The 24,128-nt window shown below is 42.6% G+C and overlaps 1 protein-coding gene across 2 annotated transcripts in view; it reads left to right on the plus strand.

Annotated features, from left to right (window-relative positions):
• Window positions 1-24,128, plus strand: part of STK4 (serine/threonine kinase 4) — a 45,946-nt gene that overhangs the window by 17,808 nt on the left and 4,010 nt on the right. For both annotated transcript variants that reach the window (XM_066198702.1, XM_066198703.1), the window contains one exon: window positions 5,336-5,493. In XM_066198702.1, coding sequence (XP_066054799.1) covers window positions 5,336-5,493 — 158 coding nt within the window. The remainder of the gene's footprint in view (window positions 1-5,335; window positions 5,494-24,128) is intronic.

The following is a 24,128-nucleotide window of genomic DNA, read 5'->3' on the forward strand; positions in this document are numbered from 1 at the left end:
GTAACTCCAGAATATCCACCCTAGGTAGACCTTTGCAATACCTTTCAAGAGGAAAGAATAATAAAACAAGGATTCTTCTGATGTCAAGTTTGAGTAGAGAAGAATAATTTTAGAGAGAAGCAGAAATTTTAGTTTCATTGCTCAGCAAGCTTGTTCAGATAGATAGAAGGTCTTTGTAAATCTCCCTTTCTTTTTGAAAGCATCCTTTGAAGCTTATGAGCTTCTGAAAATTTTCAGTTGTGAGGGCTAATTTGGCAAAATCAACGAAATGAGTCTTTTGATTCAGGGGCTAGATGATAGCAAATGATATAGTTTCATGGGTATTCTTTACTGGTGGGAATGAAAGGTAAATCTCTTGCTGGTTTGATTGACTGGGCTGTTACTTCTTTATCATTCTGCTTTCTCTGCAGCGTCATATGGGAATGCAAATGACTTGGAGGCTCTCCACACCTTCTTTGTCATCTTTTGCTTCATGTGAGGTGCTTGGTATGCTGCAGTCAGCCTCTAAGACTGACCTATTCCATTCCCTCAACTATTCAGACAGGTGACATTTTTTGGAAAGGAGTGGATTGTTGTTCAGTTTTTTCCTTACAAGTTGCCTTTGCTGTAGCCTGGCAGAGGAGAGGATGCAGTGCTGGCTGCTTGCAGCGCCCTGCCTGTACCTGTCAGTTGTCTTCTGGCTTGTCTGGGCTGTTTGTGCTTGGAGAGGGACTGTCCCAGCTTGCACACTGCCACGTGCAGTTGGACATTGCTTTCCAGTGCTGAAGGATAACACAGAAATCCAAGTTTTACAGGGATATTTGTTGTGCACAACTTAGAGCATTCTCTACCTTTGGACCCACTAGTTTCACACCTTCTTTTTCTGTTCTCAGGCACAACATTACTGATGTTCTTATGCTTTTTAAACATGACTTTTAAACCAGGCAATGCCTGTGAATTTTCCATGGGGGGCTTCTGCTCCTCACAGGACAGAGGCTGAGCTCTGAGCAGCCCTCCCTGCTCTGCACAGCCACTCTGAACCTGCAGTTCTGCAGTCAGTTGGAGCAGCCCCAGCAGAGCTGTGGTGTTCCATTTGTGTAATTAATATAGCTCCTAAAAGATGACTGCACATCTAAATGATAGACCTTTAATGGCTCCAGGGAGCTCTCATGGCTCATCCTTATAAGCAACTCTTTAGATTCCAAAATAGATGCAACAGTGAAACCTTTCTTGTCACCACAGGGTGACCTTCTCATAAAAGGCTCTTCTCTACCACAGCAGTGATGTCACTTTCTGTCAAATATTCGTATTTTAGCCTAACCCTATAAAATTAGGAAGTTAAATGCTTTTTGGCACAGACGCATTTGGTGCGATGTCATCTTTCAGCAGCATCTGCTCTGCAAATAGCAATGATCGATTTTTGTCTTTGGCTGCCTGTTACCAAAATTTTAAAGCTATAGTGGTGTGACTTTTGTGTTGAATTAATAGCAGGTCATCTTTGGAAAGATGACACTGCTGTTAAGTGCTAAGATTGACAAAAAGTAGTTCAGTCGTGCTGGGATGATAATTGATTTGGTGTAATGTCTTTCTGTCTCCAGGAGAGTTTCTGTCGGTCTTGCTGCATCCACAGACCCCTACAGGGATCATAGCAGCAACTAAAATTTCAGATATCTTAGATCTGCATCACAGCTATTTCTCCTTTTGTAACACCATCTCTTTTTTTCCCCATTTTTTTTGTCAGTTAGCAATCTCTGCTTTATATCAGTTACAAAACAAAGCAGCACTTAGATGCGGTGTAATGTGTAGATGTGTAGAAATGTTCTTAAATTGGTGACTAAATGTACTTAAATTGGTGACTAAATGTGCTTAAATTGGTGACTAAATGTTGCTTGTGTTTGCAAGGCCCAAGGTGACTGCAGGGTGTGAGGTGTCTGATGGTGGGTGTGAAGAGCATGTGCCACAAAAGCACTTGGGTGGGCAGAGAGCTCTGGTGCTCATCAGTCTGATTCCCTGTGTGCGGTTGTCCCTGGAATGGCACAAGTGCAAGGTCAGATCTGGTTACTCAAGGCCTTGCAAAGTCACTCCAGTCCCATTCTGTTGCACAACCATCCCTGCTGTGAAACTTTCTTCCCTTTGCAGCAGTTGATCTCCCCTGATCCACTCACTGGGAGAGTGAGGAGGTCACACAGAAAGTTCACTGCCCTGCACTTCAGGAGAGCAGATTTTGGCATCTTCAGGAGTAAGCTTGGTAGAGTATCACGGGATAAAGTCATGGAGGGAAAAGGGGCCCCAAAACCTGGTTTATATCCTAGGCTAACTTCCTCCAAGCTCAGGAGGGATGCATCCTGACAATGGGGAAGTCGGACAAAAATGCCATGAGGCCTGCATGGATGAACAAGGATCTCCTGGACAAACTCAGCCACAAAAAGGAAGCCTCCAGAGGGTGGAAGCAAGGACTGGTAGCCTGGGAGAAATACACAGAGATTGTCCAAGCAGCCAGGGATCAGGTTAGGAAAGCTAAAACCCTGATAGAATTAAATATGGCCAGGGACATCAGGGGCAGCAAGAAAATCTTCTATAGGTACATAATTTTCCCTGTTCTTCCTTTTATCACCGACAACACTGAGCTGCGTGGTGCAGTTGACATGCTGGAGGGAAGGGATTCCATCCAGTGGGACCTGGGCACGCTGCAGAGGTGAGACTCTGCAAATCTCTTCTGCCAAGTGCAAGTACTGCAGTTCTTGGTAAAACACAAGATGTGAGGAAATGAGCATGATTACTTTAACTGACACTCTGAATTAAGTTCTGTTTTGAGTGAACAGTTTTTTAGAAAGTCAATAGAAAAGAACTGCATAAGCCAATGTCACTGGAGTGAAACGTTTGCTTTCACAATCTCCTCTGCTGCAAACAGTAATCTTCAAAACAAAATACAAACATGATTTAGATTTTCTCTTTTTTTCCCCCAGGAAGTCTGAATTACTGAGACCCAAGCTGGCTGTCAGTGAGCTGTGTATAGATTAGCCTGGCTAGTTATGAATTCCTCTCTTTCTACAAAATTAGTTGGTGTTAAACATTGCCATGATTGTCCATAATAACTTACCTCCTGCTTCAAGGAGGCTGAGCAGCAGCAGAGTACAAGGGGTGTGTTTACTTCATTCTAAATAAATGTTTTATCACTCAGCAGTAATTGGATTGTGATTGTATTTCCGTAATTATTCCCAACAGCAAATCTGTTCTCCACTTCGCAGACGTGTTCCCTGCCTGACCTTCACGCTGCTGGTCTGAACGTGTCTTTCTTGATCTAATTATCTATGATGAGTTTTTTAGTTTTGTTTTTTAAAAAAGGGGAACTACTGCCAGGGGTATAATAATTTGTCTTTGCTCCAGTTGTCATGGTGCAAAAGTATCAGCACTTCAATTCATGCTTGAGCTTTTAGCTGGCCCTGGAGAGGCAGAACGATGCAGGGCTTTTTCAAAATGCATCGTGACATTTAGGGGTATGCAGAGCCACACTTCTCTCAGTATCACAACCCAAATATCCTGCCGAGATTTCTCATACTTTGTAGAAATTTGTTCTGTATTTAACATGTCTGTAGACAAATAATTTCCTTGAGTATCTTGTAGCTGACCAAGGACTTCATCCACTTCTCTGAGGTTCAGACAGAGTCTGCCAGGGAAGTTCTGGATCACTGGGTGGCAATTTTATATGCAAGAATAATATTCTGTGATTAAATCTTAATGAGTTTCCAGAGCAGCTAATATTTTTTCAAGAGGAAAGCGCTGCTGGATGTCCTTAGAGAGGACTGTTTTGTGACAGCCTGCCTTCTGTACAGATTCTTGTGGGAGAGTCTCTGCATTACACAGACCCTGCCAGCCCATCACAGGACATCCCCTGTGTGCTTGTTTGAAGCTCTAAACTCTTGGTTGGTTGTCTGCCTGACAGATTACATTTATTTCAAATGTATGGCATTCAGCACTGAACTTATTTCCGCAGTCCAGACTTAGGCTGTTCTGATGCCATTTTCTGTTAACTCCAGTCCTGATCCTGCTTTCTGAAAATTATGGTTTCTGCATCACCTAAAACATATGTTTCAAGTATGAGTAACTTATTCTACAGAGCCTTGTGCTACAGAACAAAACCATTTAGTGGGTTACAGTGCTTGCTTCCGTGCTGCTCAAAGGTTTTGGTGATTTCATCATCAGGAGCAGTGCAGTGGCATTAAACTGTGAGCAGCCTTCAGCTGTGCCTGCAGCTCTCATGGTCCTGTTTGCTTTAACAGCCTCCCTCTTAGTTTGGACTGAGACTCTTCTCAAGGAATTAGCTGTGCTGAAACTCAGGACAGCCCAGTTTAAGTGTGCAGAGCCTGGGCAGTATCTGCTGCTGGACTGGTTGCGCTGCTGAAGAAATCTTCCCTTGGAGATACTGGAAGCCTTGTGACCCTGACTTGCTGTGAAGTTAAATTTCATCTTCTCTTCCTGTTTTGGCTTTTTTTTTTTTTTTTGCTGTCTGTGTTGGGAATTAGCGTTTCCATCCTCTCACATTTCATCACTTCCTTCCTTACTGTGCTGTCATCACCCTACAAATGAAGCCGCCCTCCCATTTCTTATTACCCCAAGTTTATTTACAGCCTAGAATTGAATGGTTTTAATCTCTATATCTGGCTTGTTTGAGTCTAAGTCTAAGACTTTCTTCCACTAAGAAAGTTGGTTCAGAAGAACTAGTTTACAAAAAGAAAACTAGGGCAGTAAACTTGAACACTACTGACTGTTTATAAGAAGTGGGAAAAAAAAAGTTTTGCAAGCTAAATAAGCCTTTCTACCCAAACAATAAAGAAAACTTGACCACTTCTATCCCAGGCAAACTTTGTGGTTTTTATAAGGTGTTTGTGGTCTTTGAAAGCCTCATTTTTGTCCCGTTCACAAAAGTAAAGGTGAGTTTCTGCTTGTGAAACAGCACTGCTTATTTTTGAAGCTTGCTGATTTTGCAGTGCATGGAACCTGGCTGGGATGAGAAAGCCCAGCCTGTCTCGCCAGCAGCTGTTCAGTTTTGGCATTCAGTGCATGAAGTTGGTTACCTGGAGTGTGCTGTCAGGGATGGATTGCAGGTCTAGAGGCCAAGGCCTCCAGCATTGTAATCACGTCTGTGGTGGGCTTTCAGCTTTCCTTTCCTCACTGTGCAGTCAGTTTTATGATGGAAAAGCCACTGAAAAATAGTATTTTAGCGAGTACTTTAGCAGTACTGTGTGATTTAGTGTGTGCTAAAAAATAAAGTCACTTTTGGGCATGATGTAGGGCTGTATAACCAAAACTGTGTTTTTCAAAACAACTATTTTTTTCTTATTTTTAATGTTTCCAGGGAGGGATGAAACGATGCAGCCAGCCAGACCATCATTCCTTGAATACTTTGAACAGAAGGAGAAGGAGAATCAAATCAATAGCTTTGGGAAGAATGTTTCTGGCCAGACAAAAAATTCATCTGATTGGAAAGTACCACAGGATGGAGACTACGAATTTGTAAGTCTATACTTTGAAACTCAATCAATGTAACAATCTTTAAGAATTTTAGTCAGCTGCCATGAGATTATTTCTTGTTTTGTCAGACTAATGGAAGCTTGAGGAGGTTCTATTTGCTCATTAATGCATTTGGATGGGACATTTAGAAAAACTCGTTTTCTTTATGTATTTTTCAGTAATCATAGCCAGTCATTATCTCTGAATGTTCCTTGTTTAAAAGTAAACAAAGGAACAGAAAAGCCTGAGGACATGAAGGTATAAGTTGTCTTGCTTTAGTTCCCTATTATGCGTTTAAAATTTAAAAAAAAATCCAGATGGCAGTTGGAAAATGCAGATCCTCAGTGTGTAGTGTTTGACAAAGAACAGTGTTACAACTATTGAATTTCCTTGTTTTTCTCGAGCTTTGGCACTGGATTTTGTTTTATTATGCAAACATCCAGCTTGCCTTCATTTCTCTTTTCAAATCCTTATTTTCATTCTTCCTTCCTGAGGCTGACACACTCAGAATTTTCAGGAACTTTTCAGAAGTTCAAAGAAAGAGCTATTACTCATAAATTTGATTTAAACTTTTGTGTGTGTGAGGATATAAAATTTCATGTTTGATTTCAAAAAGCCAGAAGATGCTGAATGTTGTTCCCTCCTCATTTTTCTGCAGTGATCTTTCACTGCAAGCACTTTTTGCTCTGTGTGCCCTCTCACTGCCTGCTCATGCTGCCTGTGGTTCAGGTTGTCACTCTGGCAGTAGCTGGTGATATTCACAGAGTGTGCAAAGCAAAATCCCTTTGCTGTTCACAACTCGAGGAGATGCCTCCCTTCAAGGCTGGAAAAACAGCTGGAGCTTTTCATCCTTTTTCTGTAGGTTGTATAGATTTACTGCTGGTTTTTTGTTGTCTTTGCTCCTGCTCTTCTTATTTTCTTACTCAGGCTGCAAAGAATAGCAGCCTGAATAAGAAAATAAAATAGGGGGAGACCTCCTGCATTCCCTCCCTGATAGCCCTTTGCACTACGTTATCCTTGGTCTCAAGGCATAAAGTCACTGCATAAATGTGTTTTGTACAAAATTAACCCTCCAGCTGCCCGTGTCTCACAGGGCCTGGGCCCAACACACGATTCCAGTCGAGTCAGATACTTCATTTATCTCATTCACCTCGTGCTGTACCTTAATTGAATGACAAACAATTGTTTTTCAGTGAGTGGCATTTCCCAGGAGGGTTGGGCTGCTTCCGAGTATCTTCGGAGTCTTTTGTAGTCCGCAGAGGATGGCCCAGGGGGGAAATTTGCTGTAATTATTTTGCTTTCTAATTTGGTTGATAACAAGTTTAGCAGTGTATTTCCTCTGAGTGGGATGCACTCCCCTGGGCACACTGGGGGCTGTGGGTGCAGGGGACACCCGGCCAGCACAGGCAGCACCAGCAAAGGTCGCTGCCTTTCCGGCAAGCAGGACCCACAAATATTTTTAGAATATGAAAAGCAACTCCTGTGGCACGTGTGACCCTGTTTACTGATTTCCATTAGTACTGCAGTGCTGCCATGTGCACAGATTCCCACTGTGCTGGAAGCAATAAAAGCGAGCAAGAAATCGGCCTTTGGGTCACCTTTGGGAAGTAATTTGTAGAAATTTCACTTCCCAGCTCTATGTGTTTTTCTTGTTCACTTGTGTGTGAATGTACCAACCTGCCTTGCATGTAAATTTTGGAACAGAGTTACTGGGTTGTTTTTTTTTTCCTGCAGGATGAGAAAATTGCTTGAAAGCAGCCTTAATAAATAACGTGGGTGTTTGTATAGCACTTATATGAGGGTTAGTAGCAAGCTCACCTTGTATAATGTAGTCAAAGACAAAAAATCATGTATTTTTCCCATTTGGCTAAAAATTGATTGATTGGATGACTGTCTGTGGGTAAAAATCATGTTTACTAATGATTTATTAATTGAAAGCATCAATGTAATAAGCACCGTGGAATAAGAAAAAAAAAGCATTCATCAGTTGTATCCAGTACATCTCTCCTAGGCCTGCCTGCAGCTGTAACTTCTGCATTGCCAAAGTAGGCAGGTTTGAGCAGCCTTTTTCTACAGTTTGCAGCATTCTAAGTAGAAATGAGATCAGTGAGATGCCAGGTAAATATTAGTTCCTCTGGGCCTTAAGAAATGATTGAAATATTATTGCTTTCTGCTGCTGCAGACTAGATAAATATCCCTTTTCTTTTCTGAAGTCTTCTCCCTCCTGTGTGACTAGCACCTGGAGTCTCCTGTCTTCCAACAGAAAAAAAAAAAGAAAATATTAAATTACAAAAGATTTTTGCTCTTTTTTTTGCCTGTGGCAGAACCATTTGACCTTTTCTTGACTAACATTGTTCTTCTGAAGCAGGCAAATAAGACACTATTTATATCGCAATGGCAATGTCACATTAGATGAGGGTTAGATTGAGTCAACCCCATCCACTGCAGAGCTGAAAACCCAGAGATCCTGTTCTGGAAGGTGATGAACTCTGTTCCTCCTAAATGTGATGCTCTGGCTGTGTTCTGGTTGTGATCAGAGATGGAATTGATCCAGAGTATTTCCAGAAAAGTATTTCCAGCCATGGATTTCTGAGGTAGAGGTTGTTATTAAATGATTAGTCAGTGCCTGGTGCTGTTTATCCCCTCGCATGTTTGAACAAGCCCTGATTGACTGCGAACAGTATTTTCAACATTATCATTTATTTAACATGGGGAGAAAAATACTAATTATGGGCAAAAATTTTTGCTTTTATGAAGAATATAACAAACTCTAGCAGGAGATTGCTGCAGGGGTAGGCTGATAATGGGCAGGCTGCATTGTATGGATAATTCCTAATTGCCATAATCAGATCTCAAAATTTTTGTAGTTGCATTTAATTTTGCCAGTGAGCATTAGTCACATGCTGTTGCACAGACTTAATAATGCTAGAAGATTTGTTTAGACAATGCCCTACTTTTTTTCACTTTAATCTTTCAGCAGTATTGTAACCTAGAGAAAATTTAGTTGTGTAGTGTTTCCTGCCCTTAGACACAACAAATCCTTTACTTATTCCTATTTTAAAAGCCTTTTAACTGCTCTGAGCAGGTCAGTATTCTAATATCACTTGTGGCTAAAGTAGAATCACTTGTTTTTATTCTGGCCCTGCTTGAAAGGCCCTCAGTGTTGCCAAACCTATTGTAGAACATATTTGTGGATCAGCCAGTCATGACTGTTTTGTATTGCATCAGTAATCCTTTTATTGAAAGCCTGTTTTGTTAGCAAATTAGCAGGTGCCAGCCACTCCTGGCTTATGGGAGCTGTGACAACATTGAAACCTTTTCAGTTTTATTTCATGACTGTGGTTCTACAGGCAAAAATCAGTGGCAGTTGGGCCCTAGTGAGTCTCAAATTCTGCCATCACGATGTGGCTCCGGGGTTTTTTTAACACCTGTTGTGTTGAGTGTAGGTTTTGCTGTAATTCTAAGTCACAGTTTTTTCATTTAGCAGTGAATTTTTGCTATCCTGGGGGCTTGTTTTGGATGTGAAGTCAAGTAGGACGTGAACTTCTAACAGAGATTAGGGCAGGAGTTCTACAGGACATCAAGTCTTCACGGCATTGGAGCTGTTTGCTCCAAGGCTTTCTTTGATTGCAGCTTTCTTTGACTACCTGTGTGTCTGCCAGCCTTTCCTGGCCTGTGTGAGGCTGCCCGTGGAGAGCTGGGCTGGTACACACACCTTCACCTGGGCTGTGGCTGCTCTCTGTGCTGCCCTGGCACGGCAGCAGGAGGGAGCTGGGCTCTGGAAGGGAGGCAGGGCCATTCCCCTGCAGGACCTGCTCGTTTTCTGCAGTCTCCATCCTGCTCTGGGAAGGAAGATAGAACCAGAATCGAGGCTTATGTCTCTTTCCTAAGAGGTACACTGCTTCTTTTGGGAAAACTTTGATTTGCTTGCATCTGCAAGGTCTTGATGAGTCAGACCTTTCCCATTCCTGCAATTATCAACAGCTTTAATTTGGGTCTGTCCTGCTCTCTCCTTGGCTTAATGAAGAAGAGCTGCATTCACAGGTTCTCTCATTGAAGCAGAAACACTTTGGAGCAGAGCTTCTGTCCTTAGGAAAATAAAACTAACATTCACCCTTGAGAATGTCAGGCTTTGCAGAGGTGGAAAGAGTGGACGTGGCCAGTGTGTCAGATTTCTGTGGAAGGTGGCAGTTGCCTGGCCTTTGGTCACAGTGCCACCACCCTGCAGTCTGCTGGGAGGGAACCTGTGTGTCAGCTCTGTGTGGCCGTGCTGTGAGTGCCATTCTCTGTCTCAGCTCATCTTTTTAGCTCCCTCTGAGCAGTGTCTCGCCGGCTGCTGATGGGAATTTCTTTGGACAGGAAAGATTGCTGTGATTTCCCTGGATTCCAAAACAGACTTCATCACTTCTCAGTGCACAGTGTCATCTGTTTCTCTGCTGCTGGGGAGGGCTGGCCTGCAAGCAATAGAGCTGTGGCTTCGGAAGATTTTCTAGGGTAGAATAAAGAAGGATGAACAGGAGGTGTTAATTGCCTCTAATTGGGAGGAAGAGTGCAAGAGCTCATCAGCTGCCCCTTCTCTCAGGGCTGCACAGGCAGAGCCCCCAGGTACAAGCCGCAGTTCTGGTCTCCACAATCTGCCTGTCAGGGATGAGCAGAGAAGGAGCTTCACTGAGTTTCAGGAGTTGTGGGATCACACCCAGCTCTTCCCCCACCTGTAGACCTCTTTCCAGTTGTTCGACCTGTTGCTTCCAAAGTGCTCAGGCCACAATTTGCTGTCCGTGTGTGACTTCTCTGTGGAATGTTCTCCTTAAAATAGACCAGTGTAGAAATGGGACATCTTCATTTCAAGTGTCTGCACATCACTTACTGTGGCCTCTGGTTCTGTTTGCTTCCCCTGAGCCCAGGGCTCCTTGGAGCTGGGAGCTGTAGGAGCTGGATGCTGGCTCACTAAGCCAGTGGGACAAAGGAGTGGACAATAGAAACCTGTTTCACACTTGGAATTGTAGTTTGTTCAGATAAGAAACAGAGCAATGATCTGGCAAGTGGTTGAAGCAAAACATCAAGGGAAATCTTAAAATTTAATTAAGTCCAGTTTCTAAAAGTGTATTTGCATCTTTTGGAGATGTTAAATTGCAAGAGTTGGTATCACAACTGCAGTCTCCTTCAAAGAGCTGAATAACTGGATGTCCATTTATAATTATTTGATAGGAAACTGTGATATTTTCTCTGTGTGCCTGCCCTGGCTGGAAGCTGCTTACATTGAACAGCTGCTGCTTAGATTTTTCTTTTTTACACGTATAGTGTAGATAAAAGCAAACCTTCCTCTTCCCTGAGTGAAGGTATAATTATTTTTCTTTAAGTAGTAAAGAAAAATAAAATTTTCTGTTTACTGCAGACAGTGTTTCATTATGCTTATCTCACCTGGGATATTCTGTTATTATTTGCATCCTCATTTCTGTGCTTTTACTCAGTAGTTTAAAACGTTACTTTGGAAAGAGATTTTTAAAATAAATAAATAAGTAAACCCACTTCTGGTATCTTTACCAGCAAAAAAGGAAAGTGTGTTTGTCTAATGGTGTTTTCAGCTTGTTTAGCCTGAACAAGAGGCTGTTTGTTTGCAGTGAAAATGTGAATGTGAGTCTGTTTTCTTCCAGTTAGACAAGTTAGGTATTGGTGTGATAGAAATTGAAGTCTCTGAAAAGTGTATAGAAAGCTGAATTCTTTCAGAGCAAGGCTGTCAGAGCACTGTCATGGTACCTTTTTTTATATGTATTTTATTCTACATTTTATGGGTAGACAGCAGCCTGGCAGTGCTGGCAGATCAGTCTGCCTGTGTGTGGTCCAGGCAGGGAGGATCCAGCAGCAGGGCTGGCAGTGGGCTGGAGTCCCCAGGGAAGGGCAGTGAGGATTCCCCTGGAGCACCAGGTGCTGCTCAGCCTGGCACCAGCCAGCCACCGGCAGAGCTGGGATCTCAGGTGCAGGAATTGCAGCTCCTGCTGCTCTCTGTGAACTGCAGTTAACGTGGTCATGGCTCAGCACAGCTCACTCCCTCTCCCAGCTCTGGTGGAGAATGGCTGCACACTGCAACCATCTGTTTCTTTCACTGCAAGTGATTTATAGGGAGGAACTGCTGGAGGGCAGGTGATTTATTGCTTATCAATAACAGTAAACACATGCTGCTTTACAATGACCAGAGTCTCTAATTTATTGCATTCTGTCTGTGAAGGTGTCATTTGTCTTGCGAACAGCTCGTTGTCTGCCAGTACCTGGAACATTCAACGTCTTTGGTTTCTCTGAACATCCATTTGGATAGCATTTGTTAGCAATCTAATATTGATGCTTTATAGCTTTACTACCTTTTGTCCTTTTAAAAGTTCAATCGATTAAAAACTTGAGAGTATTTTCTGTGCAGTTGCCAGCTTTGAAAATGATGGCAGACTGAATAATTGGCTCTTATTTTGTTGGAACTGGTCTTTGGGTCTGTGCTAGCAGTAGGAAGAAGCCATGCTGAGGATAACGGGGTTAAGGCAGATGCTAGGAATACCTGCATTATATGGGAAAGCTGCTAGTGTGCAACTTTTTTGTAATTTATCATTTTATAGTGTTTCCTGACTTTGCTGTGATCTTCTCAGGTTTATCTTCTTTTTACTTCTGTCTTTTAAGCAGCTTGGTGAAGGTGTCAGATGCAGGCCCTTGCAGTAATCGTTCTGTTCCTCCTTTCTCTCAGCTAAATTACTCAAGTAGTAATTTGTGTTAGTTACTGAGGCACTAGAAAGTGTCTGACTGCTTGGAGAGGAGGAAAAAAAGCTGTATTAGAGTGTGCACGTTTGTAGGTCATTTAAATGGCATCACTGAAAATCAAATAATCTTGCGACTTCTATTGAATTATTATGAAACTTAGATTACATTCTTTATTTTATAAGAGAGCAAGTTTCTCTGACCCTTGTGTGATGAATGAAGATTGATGGTTCAAAAAGTTTATCTGGATATGTATAGTTTCGTGTAGAAGAATGAAAAAGTTTGGTTAAAGTAGAGCATTTTTCAATAACGTTTTTCGAAGGCTAAACCAAACACTTCGAGTGAATCTTCAGGGATTTCTCTGTCCAAATGTTTCTTCCCTTCATCTATCATGAACTCTCTTTTTTCCCAGTGGTGACTGGAATAAAAATTACTTCTCAGGCACTGATTTTTTCCAATAGTCTTACTTTGAACATAAAGTGAACTTATTTGCTGGGGCATTCATCAGTTTGAGAGATAAAGCCAGATCTGCGATGGCTGATTGATATCTCTGTCTAGGCACTATGGAAGTAGGGCAGATTCCTGGTTGGAAAGCAAGAAAACTTGAGATACTTGTCTCTGCTGTCCTGAATCTAAAATAAAGATTTCTTTCTATGGGAGAGCATTAAGGCTACATTTTTTTTTTTTTTTTTTTTTGGCTGGAGGGAGGGAAACAAACTCGAATAAAAGGACTGTTTTTCTGACAACAGGAGGCAGTCCAGGATAGACAACCATTGACTTTCAAACCTGAATTGTACCCCCATGGTATCTCCTGTTTATTGAGGAGGATCTTGAAGTGTAATACCTAGATGTAGTTTCACTGTGAAGTATGATTTATAAAAAGAGACAGGTTTTCCTGATGTTTTATTCATTGGTTTTAAATGTCACCTGTCTTGATTCATAACATTGACATTCCTTGAACGGATTTCCTCTATTTTTTTTTTTCTTCAGCCATCTGCCAAGAATTTTTAAAGCTCTGTTAATTGTTTATTTCTCTTTAAAGCATTACTGTTCCAGCATATTTAGTATGTTCTTCCCAGCAAATACTTTTAACTTGTGACATCTTTATTAAGGACAAATGGTTCATTCCGTCACCTTGTAGTCAAACAATCTTTTTAAAAATAAGCCCAGGAGCAGCTTGCTTCTCTCTTTTATTGTTTAAGTAGTCTTGAATCTTCTGTAACATTTGCATGAGGAAGACACTCTGAACCTCACTGCAAACCTCATTGGGTTCGTGGCTGTGTCAAACCACCAGTGTGATTCACAGCAAGTTCTGCGTACGTAGGTTTTATAAACCTTTCCAAATTCCCTTTCTAACAACAACAACAAAACTAAACAAAAGAAAAAAAAGAAGAATATACTGCATTTGGTTTTAAAATTCGTTAGCAATGTTTAAATTTGAGAAAGGTATTTAAGAGACATGACTCTTGTCTGTGCTGGGGAAGAGAATAGATTCCTGCTCTCTTCCCTTTGGTAACAGGGTCATTGCTCACCACCTGCTTTCGCTTTGGTGCAAACTGACATTGATTGCAAAGCACTTACTGCCACAACTTGCTGTCAAATTTTCATTTTTTGCTGTATTTTTGTATATAGCAGGCCTTCTGTGACATGAGGCTTTTAGATGAAACTTGCAGTGAGTGGGAAGTAAAATGAGTTGCTGTAGTTTGTTGCTTAGGTCATATCCCTTAATGGAGACTGAAATAATGCAACCTGAAATCGACTTCATACCAGAGTACTCAGGCTTGTAAATTCAACATCCTGGACTCTCTTGGAGGCCCCTTGCGTGCTGTAGATTTAATCTGCTGAGACATTGACTGAAAGTTTTGCAGATGAACTAAGTAACTAAAAGAACTTCATCCTGGGTCTCCGATTATTGGATTTGCTCCACTGCTGCTGCATGATTAAGGTTGGGCTGCAACAGGCATTTCTGCTTTGGGAGAAAGGGGAGAGGAATGGGTAGTTGAAGGTCTGATGCTGGAAAAATACACTCTGACCACACTGAATTCCTTAGAAAACATGTTTGAGCCTTGTTACGCCTTGAGATTTGTTTTCAGGGCTGGATGTGTTCTTGGCACAGCATCTCCCTTAAAGAAAGAACACTGCTGCTGAAACAAGATCTATTTGAAATGCTTCTGAAATCCTCTTCCAGCTCATCTGTCAGTGCAAATGTTTGTAAAGGGTAATGTAGCTTAAAAAGACAAGCTTCTCCAGGTTTTTTTCTCATCTGTAGCAGAAAGGGCTCCTTTTGGAGACTCTTTGCATGGAGAGTCTGTTATAGCTGCTCTGGATTCCCTCTCGGGGGATGGAGTCTGGACCATCTGGAAAAGCCGGGGCATGAAGCCTCCATCAGGCCTCTGGGAACACTTAGCAGTGGGTAGGGTCTCATCTGGATAAGTGCCTGACATGATGAGCTGTGAGAGGAGCAAAGTTATCTCAGCTCTGGCTGCTGGACCTGGTGCATTTGACCTTGTGCAGCCTCTTCTTGTATTACTTTAAGACCTGCAGGAACACCGAGGTGTTGCTTATTGCCAGCGTAGCTGGTGTGTGTAACCTTTGGGTGTCTGAGATCAGATATTGGGGTGAAATGCTTCCCTCTGTGGGTGCTGTGGGTGCACAGGGTGCCCAGAGAAGCTGTGGCTGCCCCTGGATCCCTGGAAGTGTCCAAGGCCAGGCTGGACAGGGCTTGGAGCAGCCTGGGACAGTGGAAGGTGTCCCTGCTCATGGCAGGGGTGGCACTGGATGATCTTTAAGGTCCCTTCCAACCCAAACCATTTTATTATCCATAATCAAAGCTTTGACCTTCAGGAAGAGGGAGAAAGAGCAGCTTAAAGCATATAGACTGATACAGTCTGAAAGGAATATTATTCAGAAATGAAGTGTTTTATTCCTTCTTGTTTTTGTGTCCTGCCATCATGCAGGATCTTTTTAAATGGATACCCAAGTAATAGTGAACAACTGGGGAAATCTTTCATAGTGAATTGTGCAGGTTAATTCGAGATGGATTTTGTGGAGATGGTTCACTTGGGGGCTGTCCCAAAAAATATTTGCCTCTTAAACACGTGCCCCTGGTTTTAAAGACAACTGCGTGAACATGCAGCTGTTCATTTTTCCAGAATGCCCTGGAAATCTCTATAATTTGGTCTTTCCTCAGAAAGCTTGTAGTTCTTTCTCCTGTATTCTTTGCCTTCAAGTTGCAGCTGTTTCCTCCTTTCCCTGGTGAAACAGGGGAGGCAGAGCAGGGTTGGACCAGGGTTTTGTAATAAGCTTCACTTTTGGGTGGACAATGTGGGGTCTTCCTGGAAACAAACCCCTTTCAGCAGCTCTTCTGGAGCTGGAACTAAAATGAGAGAGACTAAGACTCAAAAATGTTTGTTGAATGAAGCTTAATACTCTTAAGATAAATTGGCCCAAATTATTTAAAGCTATAATGGCTACTTGCCATGGATGATGTAGTCTTAAGCCTTTGAAACAGAAACTGTGTGTTTTAAGCCTTCACTGTGCCTTGCAGATTTGACTGTGTGAAGTCTTCAGGTATGTTAATGATGCTTCTTACTCCACATCATTAATAAAGGCTGTGTTCGAGTATTGATTTCGTGCTAATTAATTGGTTACCACTTCAGTTACATTAGTGTTTCATACTGAGAAATACTGGATGAATGAATCACTCTGAGTTCAGGTGTTCATACTTCTTCGTTGTTCTGCTTTGTTCAGGAGAAGTGATCCTGAATGAAGAAATTAATTGTTAATCCTTGTTAATTGTTAAGCAAGTAGAGCACTTAGGAGCAGGGCAGGGAAGGGTGAAGGGTACCTGGAACTGGAGGGAAGCTCTGTTATGGATACATGTACCCTTCCTAGAGGAACTTGGTTAAACTTTTCAGATTTGTAAAAAAAAATTGTTTGATTTAAAGGAATCAGCGTTTTCTGACAGATTGCTCTTCCTAAAAAAAGAGAGAAAAACCCTGCATTGGTCAGCTCTGTACTTTATAGCTGAGTTGTGCAGCTAGCCAGATCCTCATGGCCTAATGACATGATTTATTTTAGCATGTTCAGAGGTATTTTTGTACTCTTACTTAAGAAAATTAAATCATAATCACTTAGGGAAGGAAAAAAGCCCTGCTGTTTTTATTTAATCAAACCTCTGGCAAGCAAGTGCTTTTTAAAAGCAAACGGTGCTCCTTTTTTGCACTTTTTTTTTTTTTTTTTTTTTTTTTTTTTTGCTTGCTTGTCCAGACAGGCTGACCTTTTAGCTTGCTTTGTAATTCAGTTACTGAAAAAAGAATAGCAGTGAGATAACTTGTCTTTGTGGTTATAGGATTAGTCAGCCACTTTCGAAGTTCCTAAAGGACTTCAAGGTTTGGACTTCTTGAAGTTCAGTGCTCCAGAATAACAGTGACATAATTTCTCATTCCCTTTGTTTAGATTAAGTGTGTAGAGGACTTGGGATGATTTTGGAAGTGAATGGAGCTATTCATACTCATAATTGACACTAAGGCTAAAAAGGGAAATTTAATCTTGGAGTTTAGAAGATTAAAATGAATTGCTCTTTTTTAAAAAAGCTTTATGTGTTAAGTGATCACTCAGCACTTATATCAGTGAGTGGACCTTTGGATGGGTTTTCTTCTTAAAACTTCAGGACAATGCTGAGGGTAGTAACAGCTTGCAGAGGTTCTATGGTTGTGCTGGCTATGACACCAGAACTTCCCTGAGCCTGGGAAGGATTAGAGCAGGGATTAGTGAAGTGCAGTTTTGGCTAAGAGCAGCCCAGGGATGCCAGTGCTGTTGATGCAGGCTGTGGTGTCCCCACAGTTCTGTCTGGGTACAAAGGGGAATGGGATGTTTGCTGTAATCCTCTGAAACTGGGAATTTCCTGATACCTTGCCAAGAGCAAAGCTGCTCTCTGGTGCTTAAAGGCTTTCGAGGAGCAGGGGAAAACTTCCAAACTGTGGGGAGGGGGGGAAGGCAGAGGTGCCTCTGAGCTGGTGAGGAGCAGTTTTGTGTCTCTTCCAGAGCGGCCACAGGAATGGGTGGGATTGAGAAAGGTCCTTGCTGAACCAGCAGGATCAAACATTGTGGGTGCAAGTGTAGCCTGAAATAAGATGCAGAGGAGCAGCAAAGCTGGGGCAGTTCTTGCTGGAGAAGAGCAGTGGCCTCAGCAGCCACTGGTGAGGCTCCAGCAGTGAAGTGAGGAGCTGATCCTGTGCCTGCTTGGGACAAGCCTTGCTGAGGGAGCAGGGGACCAGGCTGGGGAGAGAGAGAGGTCCTGGCAGTTGTCGTTCCTGCAGAGGCAGTTTCCAGTTTAGACAGGGTCTTCCCAGTGTGTCTGGCAGGGAGAAGGATGGCACACATGGAAGGACAGTACAGATACCATGGTTTGGTGTCTTGAACCTTTATTTTAATCAAGCAAGCAGAGCTACATGGAAAATTAACTGGAATCCTTACTGGCATCATAACAATGTGGTGCTTTGCTTTTCATCTGTGCAAGTGAGGTAGAGCCATCCCAAACACTTCACTGGAGAGGCCCTGGGTCTCCTCTCTCTGAATTCTCTGTTAAGATGCACTTTTCCAGTTCGGCTGGGGATCAAAAGCTGAGTGTGTGGCAGTGTCCATCTTTTCTTTCACAAAAGTGATGCTGTGATTGCACTTAAATATTTAACTGGCTTAAACTGACTTGACCTCCAGGCCATCCAGTGATCTCATTGAAAGTGTTGTTTCTTTGTGGAAAACCATCTGCTATTCAGGTGAGGTGGCCTGAGAACAGTCTCCAGGTGTGCACTGATCACAGCTCCTGGTCTCTTTCTTTGGGCAGTTGTAGCTGCAGTGCTGTTTTGGCTGGTGCTGGATGCTGCAGCCCGTGATATGTTCTGCCAGTACATTGCCTAAATAATTAAGGTGCGTTAAAAGCAGAGGCTTGTGCTGCTGAGACTTATTTTTCAAATCTTTTGAAAGATTAATATCTGTATTTTTAATCTTGCATGAAATCCCGCGATGAGTGCATTTCAGCCGCTGCTTTCATAACAGTGAGAAACTTCACTGACATGCTGATGCTAAGAGGGAGGAAAATCAAGATAATTAGTGGTTGTGTAGGCACAAGGGCTTGTTTTGATTTACTGCAGCCCCTCTGTAGCATGGCTACTTGACAGACCTGTGAAGTTGCAGGGACCTGATGGATGAGGAAAAATGGTCAGAAAGGGCCAGTAGGTCCTTGTGTCCTTTGCATTTAAAGTGAATAAATAGTTAATGCCTGCTCATACATTACATCAGGGCTTCCTTGTGCTGGAAACGTAAACGAGAACAAGGCACTTAATTTTTAGAGCAGTGGTTGAAAGTATGCCAAGTGCTATTGAGGCAGCATTTCAGGAAAAATGCTATGAGAAAAGAATGGCATGCTATTCCAGCACTAATTTATATCACCCTCTTCAAGATCTAAAGTCTGGGGCACTGCTTAGTGTGAGAAATTACCTTCTGCATTTAATTTTGGCCAGAGAAATTGAGGTCTTTTTTTTTTCTGTTTTTAAAAAAAAAAAAAAAAAAGTGCGTAGTACTTTTGAGTAATCTGTGTCCTCAGAGTATATTTGATATGAGCATTTAATGGATACCTTGTTTAACCAGTCTTTCAAGTTACAGAAAGCTAATTGCAGGATAATCTCAGCTCTTACTCTCGTCAGAGATCACATTCATGAATCCCTGAGTTGTGACACCCCTCCCTGGTCTCTGTAGCCCCACTGCACCCCTGGGTGCTGCAGGCTGAGCTCTGCCCCAGGGTGGCTGCTACAAACGGCCACTGCAAGGGGCATTTGATGGGAGAGCTCCTCCCAAAAATAAAACTCTGTTTGAGGAGGTGATTGAGGAAAAGTTGAGGAGTTGAGGTGGATACACATCAAACTGATCTGCGGGGTTCTGGAGAAGGAAGTTGTGAGTGTGCCCTTGGTGTTATCAGCAGGGAGGCATCTTGATAGCCTTGGTGATAGCCAAGGTCAAGTGAAGCAGGAGTTTAATTATACTCTTCTGTGAAGAGCCTCCCTTCCTAAAGGACACCTGAGCATTTAATTGAACTTGTAGGAATTGTTTTATACTCATCTCTGATGTGTAGCCACTTCTGCTGTCGAGTGTGATAATCAACAACCTCCCCTGAGGGGCTTCCACACAACTGTAGTCCCAGTTGATCGTTCTGGTTTTGTTTTTCCAAAGTTGACTGTTGCTACTGTATTACTGTGGTGATACTTTTCATTATCTCTAACAGCAAATTCCTATTTGGCATTTAATGTTTAGCACAGCTTGGGTAACTTGGCTTGGGTAAAACCCCTTCTCAAGCCACGTTTAGAGTTTGCCTGTCTAAATACACACACAAAAAATGATGGGCCTGTGCTCCCTGCTGGTGGGATTGATGAGTTCCATGGGGGGCTTTGATCACTGGGTATGCAGTCAAGAACTGTTAGATTGCAGCATAAAACTAGGCTTAAAAGGAAGCTATAACAATAAAAGCTGTGCTAAATAGACAATTAATTTGTTTTTCCTTAGCTCTCATCTAGCTCGTATCTTTTCTACTAAGAATTTATTTCCCTGTGTAGCGTGGGAAGCTGCAATTTTATTACTTCTGTATTTTAGTCTTCAAACTCCCACTGCCCCTTATGAAGTGATAATTGCCAAAGCCAGTTTTTTTCTAAAGGCTATATAAAACTTTAAAGTTTGACATCGAGTTATGTTGAGTAGTAAATGCCACCTGGAATATCTGGGTGAAAGGCAGGCAGAGCGATGGCTGCAGCTGGGTGTTTTCTTTCTGAAAAGCCACAGGCTCTTGGTAACAGTGGGAGGATATTCAGAAAATACCCTGAGCATGTGGAAGACAAGTGTTCAAACTCACAAGAACGATGGTAGAGAGATGTGTCTAGAGGGCTAAGGAAGAAGAGAACAACTTCCTAATTTTATTTGTAGGATTAGTTGTAGTACCAAGACATGAAAATACTCTCCTTCTGAAAAACTCTACAAATGCTTTCACCAGGAGGAAAGTATCTTCATCTCACCAGTGTCACACATATTCCAGTTTTGTTCCAGAAGTCAGGGTCCATCTGCACATTTGAAAAGTGATGGCAGAAAAACTGCATCCTCACCCCAGGGATGGAGGGTTCCTGTTTGGCACAAGCCTCAGGAATTCAAAGACAGTATTTAAAAGCAAAGCCCAGATAGCTTGAAACTTTGCAGGCATGCAAAGAAGAGGCTTTGTGCTAAATGCAGGGATCAAATTGAGTGTCGGTGTGTCAGTGAGTAAAAAGAAAGCTTCAGGAGGAACAAGGAACACTTGCCCCAAGATAATATTTCTTGATTCCTGTGCAGTCAGTGAGCTAGAGCTTGGCCAAAACTCTTTGTTGGGGGAGAAGTGTGTGAAAGCTGCTGGGAAACAGCTTGTTTCTGTTTGATGCTCATAATTCATGCAGCAAGGAGATTTGGCTGGCAGTGGTTTTGCTAGAGGAGCAAATAAGAATGATGGCTGAAGTGACTCAGGGTTACTGGGTGACCATATTTATGTCAGTAGTGCAGGCTGGTCCGGGCAGTGGTGACCTTGTGCTGCTGCTGAGGCACCAGAGAGTGTGCAAGTCCCAAACTGGTCAGGCTGCAGACTTTGCTGTAGGCAAAGCAGCGTGTGTGCTCCTCACTGTGAGGGCTGGGGGTACTAAGAGGACTGTGGTAAATTATTTGCATTAGCTTCTGCTTCAAAAAGTTTTTACCATTTGGGGTTTTTGTTTGGTTTTCCTGGGGACGGGGCAGAGGCTGAGTTAATTCCCTAGGCTTTGTGTTTTACAACAGATTTTTTGTTTTACGTGAAACAGAAATCTGGCATGGGCTGTTTAAAAATATCGTGGCAGGGTTTTGGGCTGTGTCCTGCTTAGGACAGAACAGCAGAGGTATAAAGTTCAGACCAGGGTGCCCTTGAATACCAAACCTGTGTCTGCAGGGAATTTATATTTATTCTCCTTTTGCTGCTTAGGTTCATTTACATTCAGTGGAATATCATGTTGCTGTGACACTCTACCTGACTATAAGAAATGCAAGTGGGGTGGTTTTTTCCCCTGTTTTTAAAATGCTGATTTGAAAGAACTGCAACTCAGAAGCAGTTTGCAGAGTTGAACATTATTCAGTGGGGTAGTTGTCTGCAGATCTGTCAGAAATGCTGACAAAGGAATGTCATGAATAGCTTACAAATCTCCTTGAGGATAAAATTGTTTTTCAAATGATCTGTTCCTGGTTTGTCCATCACTACTGTGTAGGCATGGAAAGGCTGTAGGTTATGTCCTTCCAAAGGATATAATTATGTATATCCTTCTGAATTATACAGTAGAAATCATCAGCATATTGAAACAAGATGTTGCTGTCAGTGGTGTTTAAAGAAAACAAACAGCATCCAACAGCTGTGGGTGTGAGGCTTTCAGATGAACACTTCCACCTCTGACCTTTGTCTTCAGTTGGGGATTTTTACAGAGTTAAGATCGTTCTCAAAACCTCAAGTGAAAATGCAACTGTTTATCAAATGGTTAAAAATTAGCTTTCTCAACATAGAAGCTTGCTGGAAGAGTTTCACTGTGCTGCCTCCTCACCATTTTGATAGATTTGTTTGGCCAACCTTAGAACAAGTATTTTTTATCCAGCTTTACATTTGAAATGAGATTCCTTCCTTTAAACGTTTGTCTTAGGTATTTGATCCGCGTGGACAAAAATAGATAGCTTTTACAGAGACAGTTAGACTTCTTAGAGCAGAGGAATTGCTGAGGAGTGAGGACAGGAATGGGACTGAGCCCGTGGCTAAAACCAGCTCTAATTGCAGCTGCTCAGCGCTGAGACTTTACCCCGAGCCACCGTCTGTCATGAGATGCTGTCCTTGTCCTTCTTGTCTTATTTTGCTCCCGGCGTTTCTCTGAGAGAATAATGTCAGTGTCCCAGGAGTGCAGAAACAGATATACTGGAGTCTAAAACTTCATTTCTGGGAGAAAGCCTGTCTGTGGCATTGCCTTCCACTGAAATGCCAGGCAGCAAAGTGAAATGGAGGCCGTCACATTTTGAACAGTTTTGTTGGGTTTTTTTTTCCTTCTAAAGATGTGTGTGTGAGCGGAAGGACAGGCTGAGTGGTTGCCCAGGCCAGGTGCTATCGCAGCCTGAGGCACAATGGGAGCAGAGGGCTGGGTGTCCCCTGCTCTGTGTGGCTCTCTTTCCCACTGGGGACCTGTCAGTCTCCCAGTCTGGGCTGAGCCTTCACCTCCTGAGCCTTCCAGCAGTGTTGCCCTTTGGCTTCTCCGCCTCCTCCAGGAGCAGTGTGGCGTTCACAGACAGTGTGCCATGATTCCAGATGAAAACTCTGCCCGTGCTTCACCCTCACTGACACAGCACTGCACACAGGATGTTCCTGTGCTCCCAGAATCCTGGGCCACGTGGACTTGCCTCCCTTCCTTCTCCCACCATCCATCCCCGTTGTGTTTAACCCGTGATCAGGCTCCGTAAGCAGCCACTCTGCGTCATGCAGGTAACCCACTTCCCAGTTGGTTCATATTAATATAAATCTGTGGGCTTTGCCCACTCCAGACTTAGCTCCAGCATCTTCCACACTGTTCAGCCATCTGTCCTGACAAACACAGTCCCAGGAGTTGTCAAAGCTGTTGTGTCCCTTGGCAAGCAGCTCTTACACTTTGCAGGAAGGTTCTGTGTGTCTGTGTCCATGAAGGATGTCCCCTGATGCTCCATCCTGTTCAAGGACAGCAGTAGGGCAGTGTTTTCTTTTTGCCACGTGCTCTGGGAAGCCCATCCCTGTACATCTGCTCTGCCAGCTCAGGCACTTTGTTCCTGGCTCTAAGCAGCACCCAAGCACTTGAGGAGGATGGCAGGGAAGGCTCAAAGGGCATCCCTGGAAGATTGCAGCCCCAGGGCAATTTCTCACATCTAATAGTTGGTTTAAACCTTGAGCAAGGAGTTTTAGATTTGTTCCAGTACTCTCTGTAAGGAGTCCAGCACTGGGAGAGCTGTAGCTGCTTAGTGTATGTATTCAGTACTTGTATTAATATTTTCTTCTGGTTTGCATTTTTATTTGACTTTTCAATTCCCTAGACTGTGAGGAAGTGGAATGTTGAATAATTACCTGCTCCTTAATAAATTAGTGTGAAAAGGCAACCGGTGCCATGCATCAACTTAAACTGCTGCCTGTTAAAGTTGCATTAATGTGTATAAATAATACATATCTTTGTGGAGGAAGTGCTTTGTCTTTCTAATGAACAGTTGCCTGATTGGAAAGGCTGGAAGACTGTATATCCTGGGCAGAAAGGTTGTTTTATATGTGCCTGGATTATTAAAATGGATTTGTGATCTTGAAACAGCAACTAGGAAAGATCTTGGTTAGCAGAATATGCTAAAGAACTTCAAAAGACATTGTGAGAAATTTGGTAGCAGGTGACTTTGTGATTTAGGGACTGGTATCTCTTCCACCTCAAGAAAAGGCATCAGGAGTTCCAAATCTTAGTTTTAAGGAGTGATGTAAACTGCCATTAAACATTCATTTGTTGCCTTATAGTAGGCAGCAAACATTTCACTCAGTGTTTCGGTTCAGAAATGGCTTGAAGAATAACCATGACAGCTGACTAATTAGCAGCTAAACTAGGACAGCCCCACTTGCATGAAAATAAAGATAAGTCACTTAATTATGACATTTGTTGAAAGAAAAAAAAAACCTGACAGTTCTTTGTGCACAAGAAAAATCACAAATAATTTTGCATATTCTTAGCATCCACAGCAGGTGCTTACTGATGGCAGGTGCTGCACAGTCATTTCTGTCCTGCTGGAGTGCCTGTAGAACAGTCTCTCCTGTGGTCACTTGGTCTTGGGTG

The sequence above is a fragment of the Chamaea fasciata genome, unplaced genomic scaffold (genome assembly GCF_029207755.1).
Source record: "Chamaea fasciata isolate MVZ Bird 193981 ecotype frontalis unplaced genomic scaffold, bChaFas1.0.hap1 SCAF_17, whole genome shotgun sequence".
In the NCBI taxonomy this organism is placed as follows: Eukaryota; Metazoa; Chordata; class Aves; order Passeriformes; family Sylviidae; genus Chamaea; species Chamaea fasciata.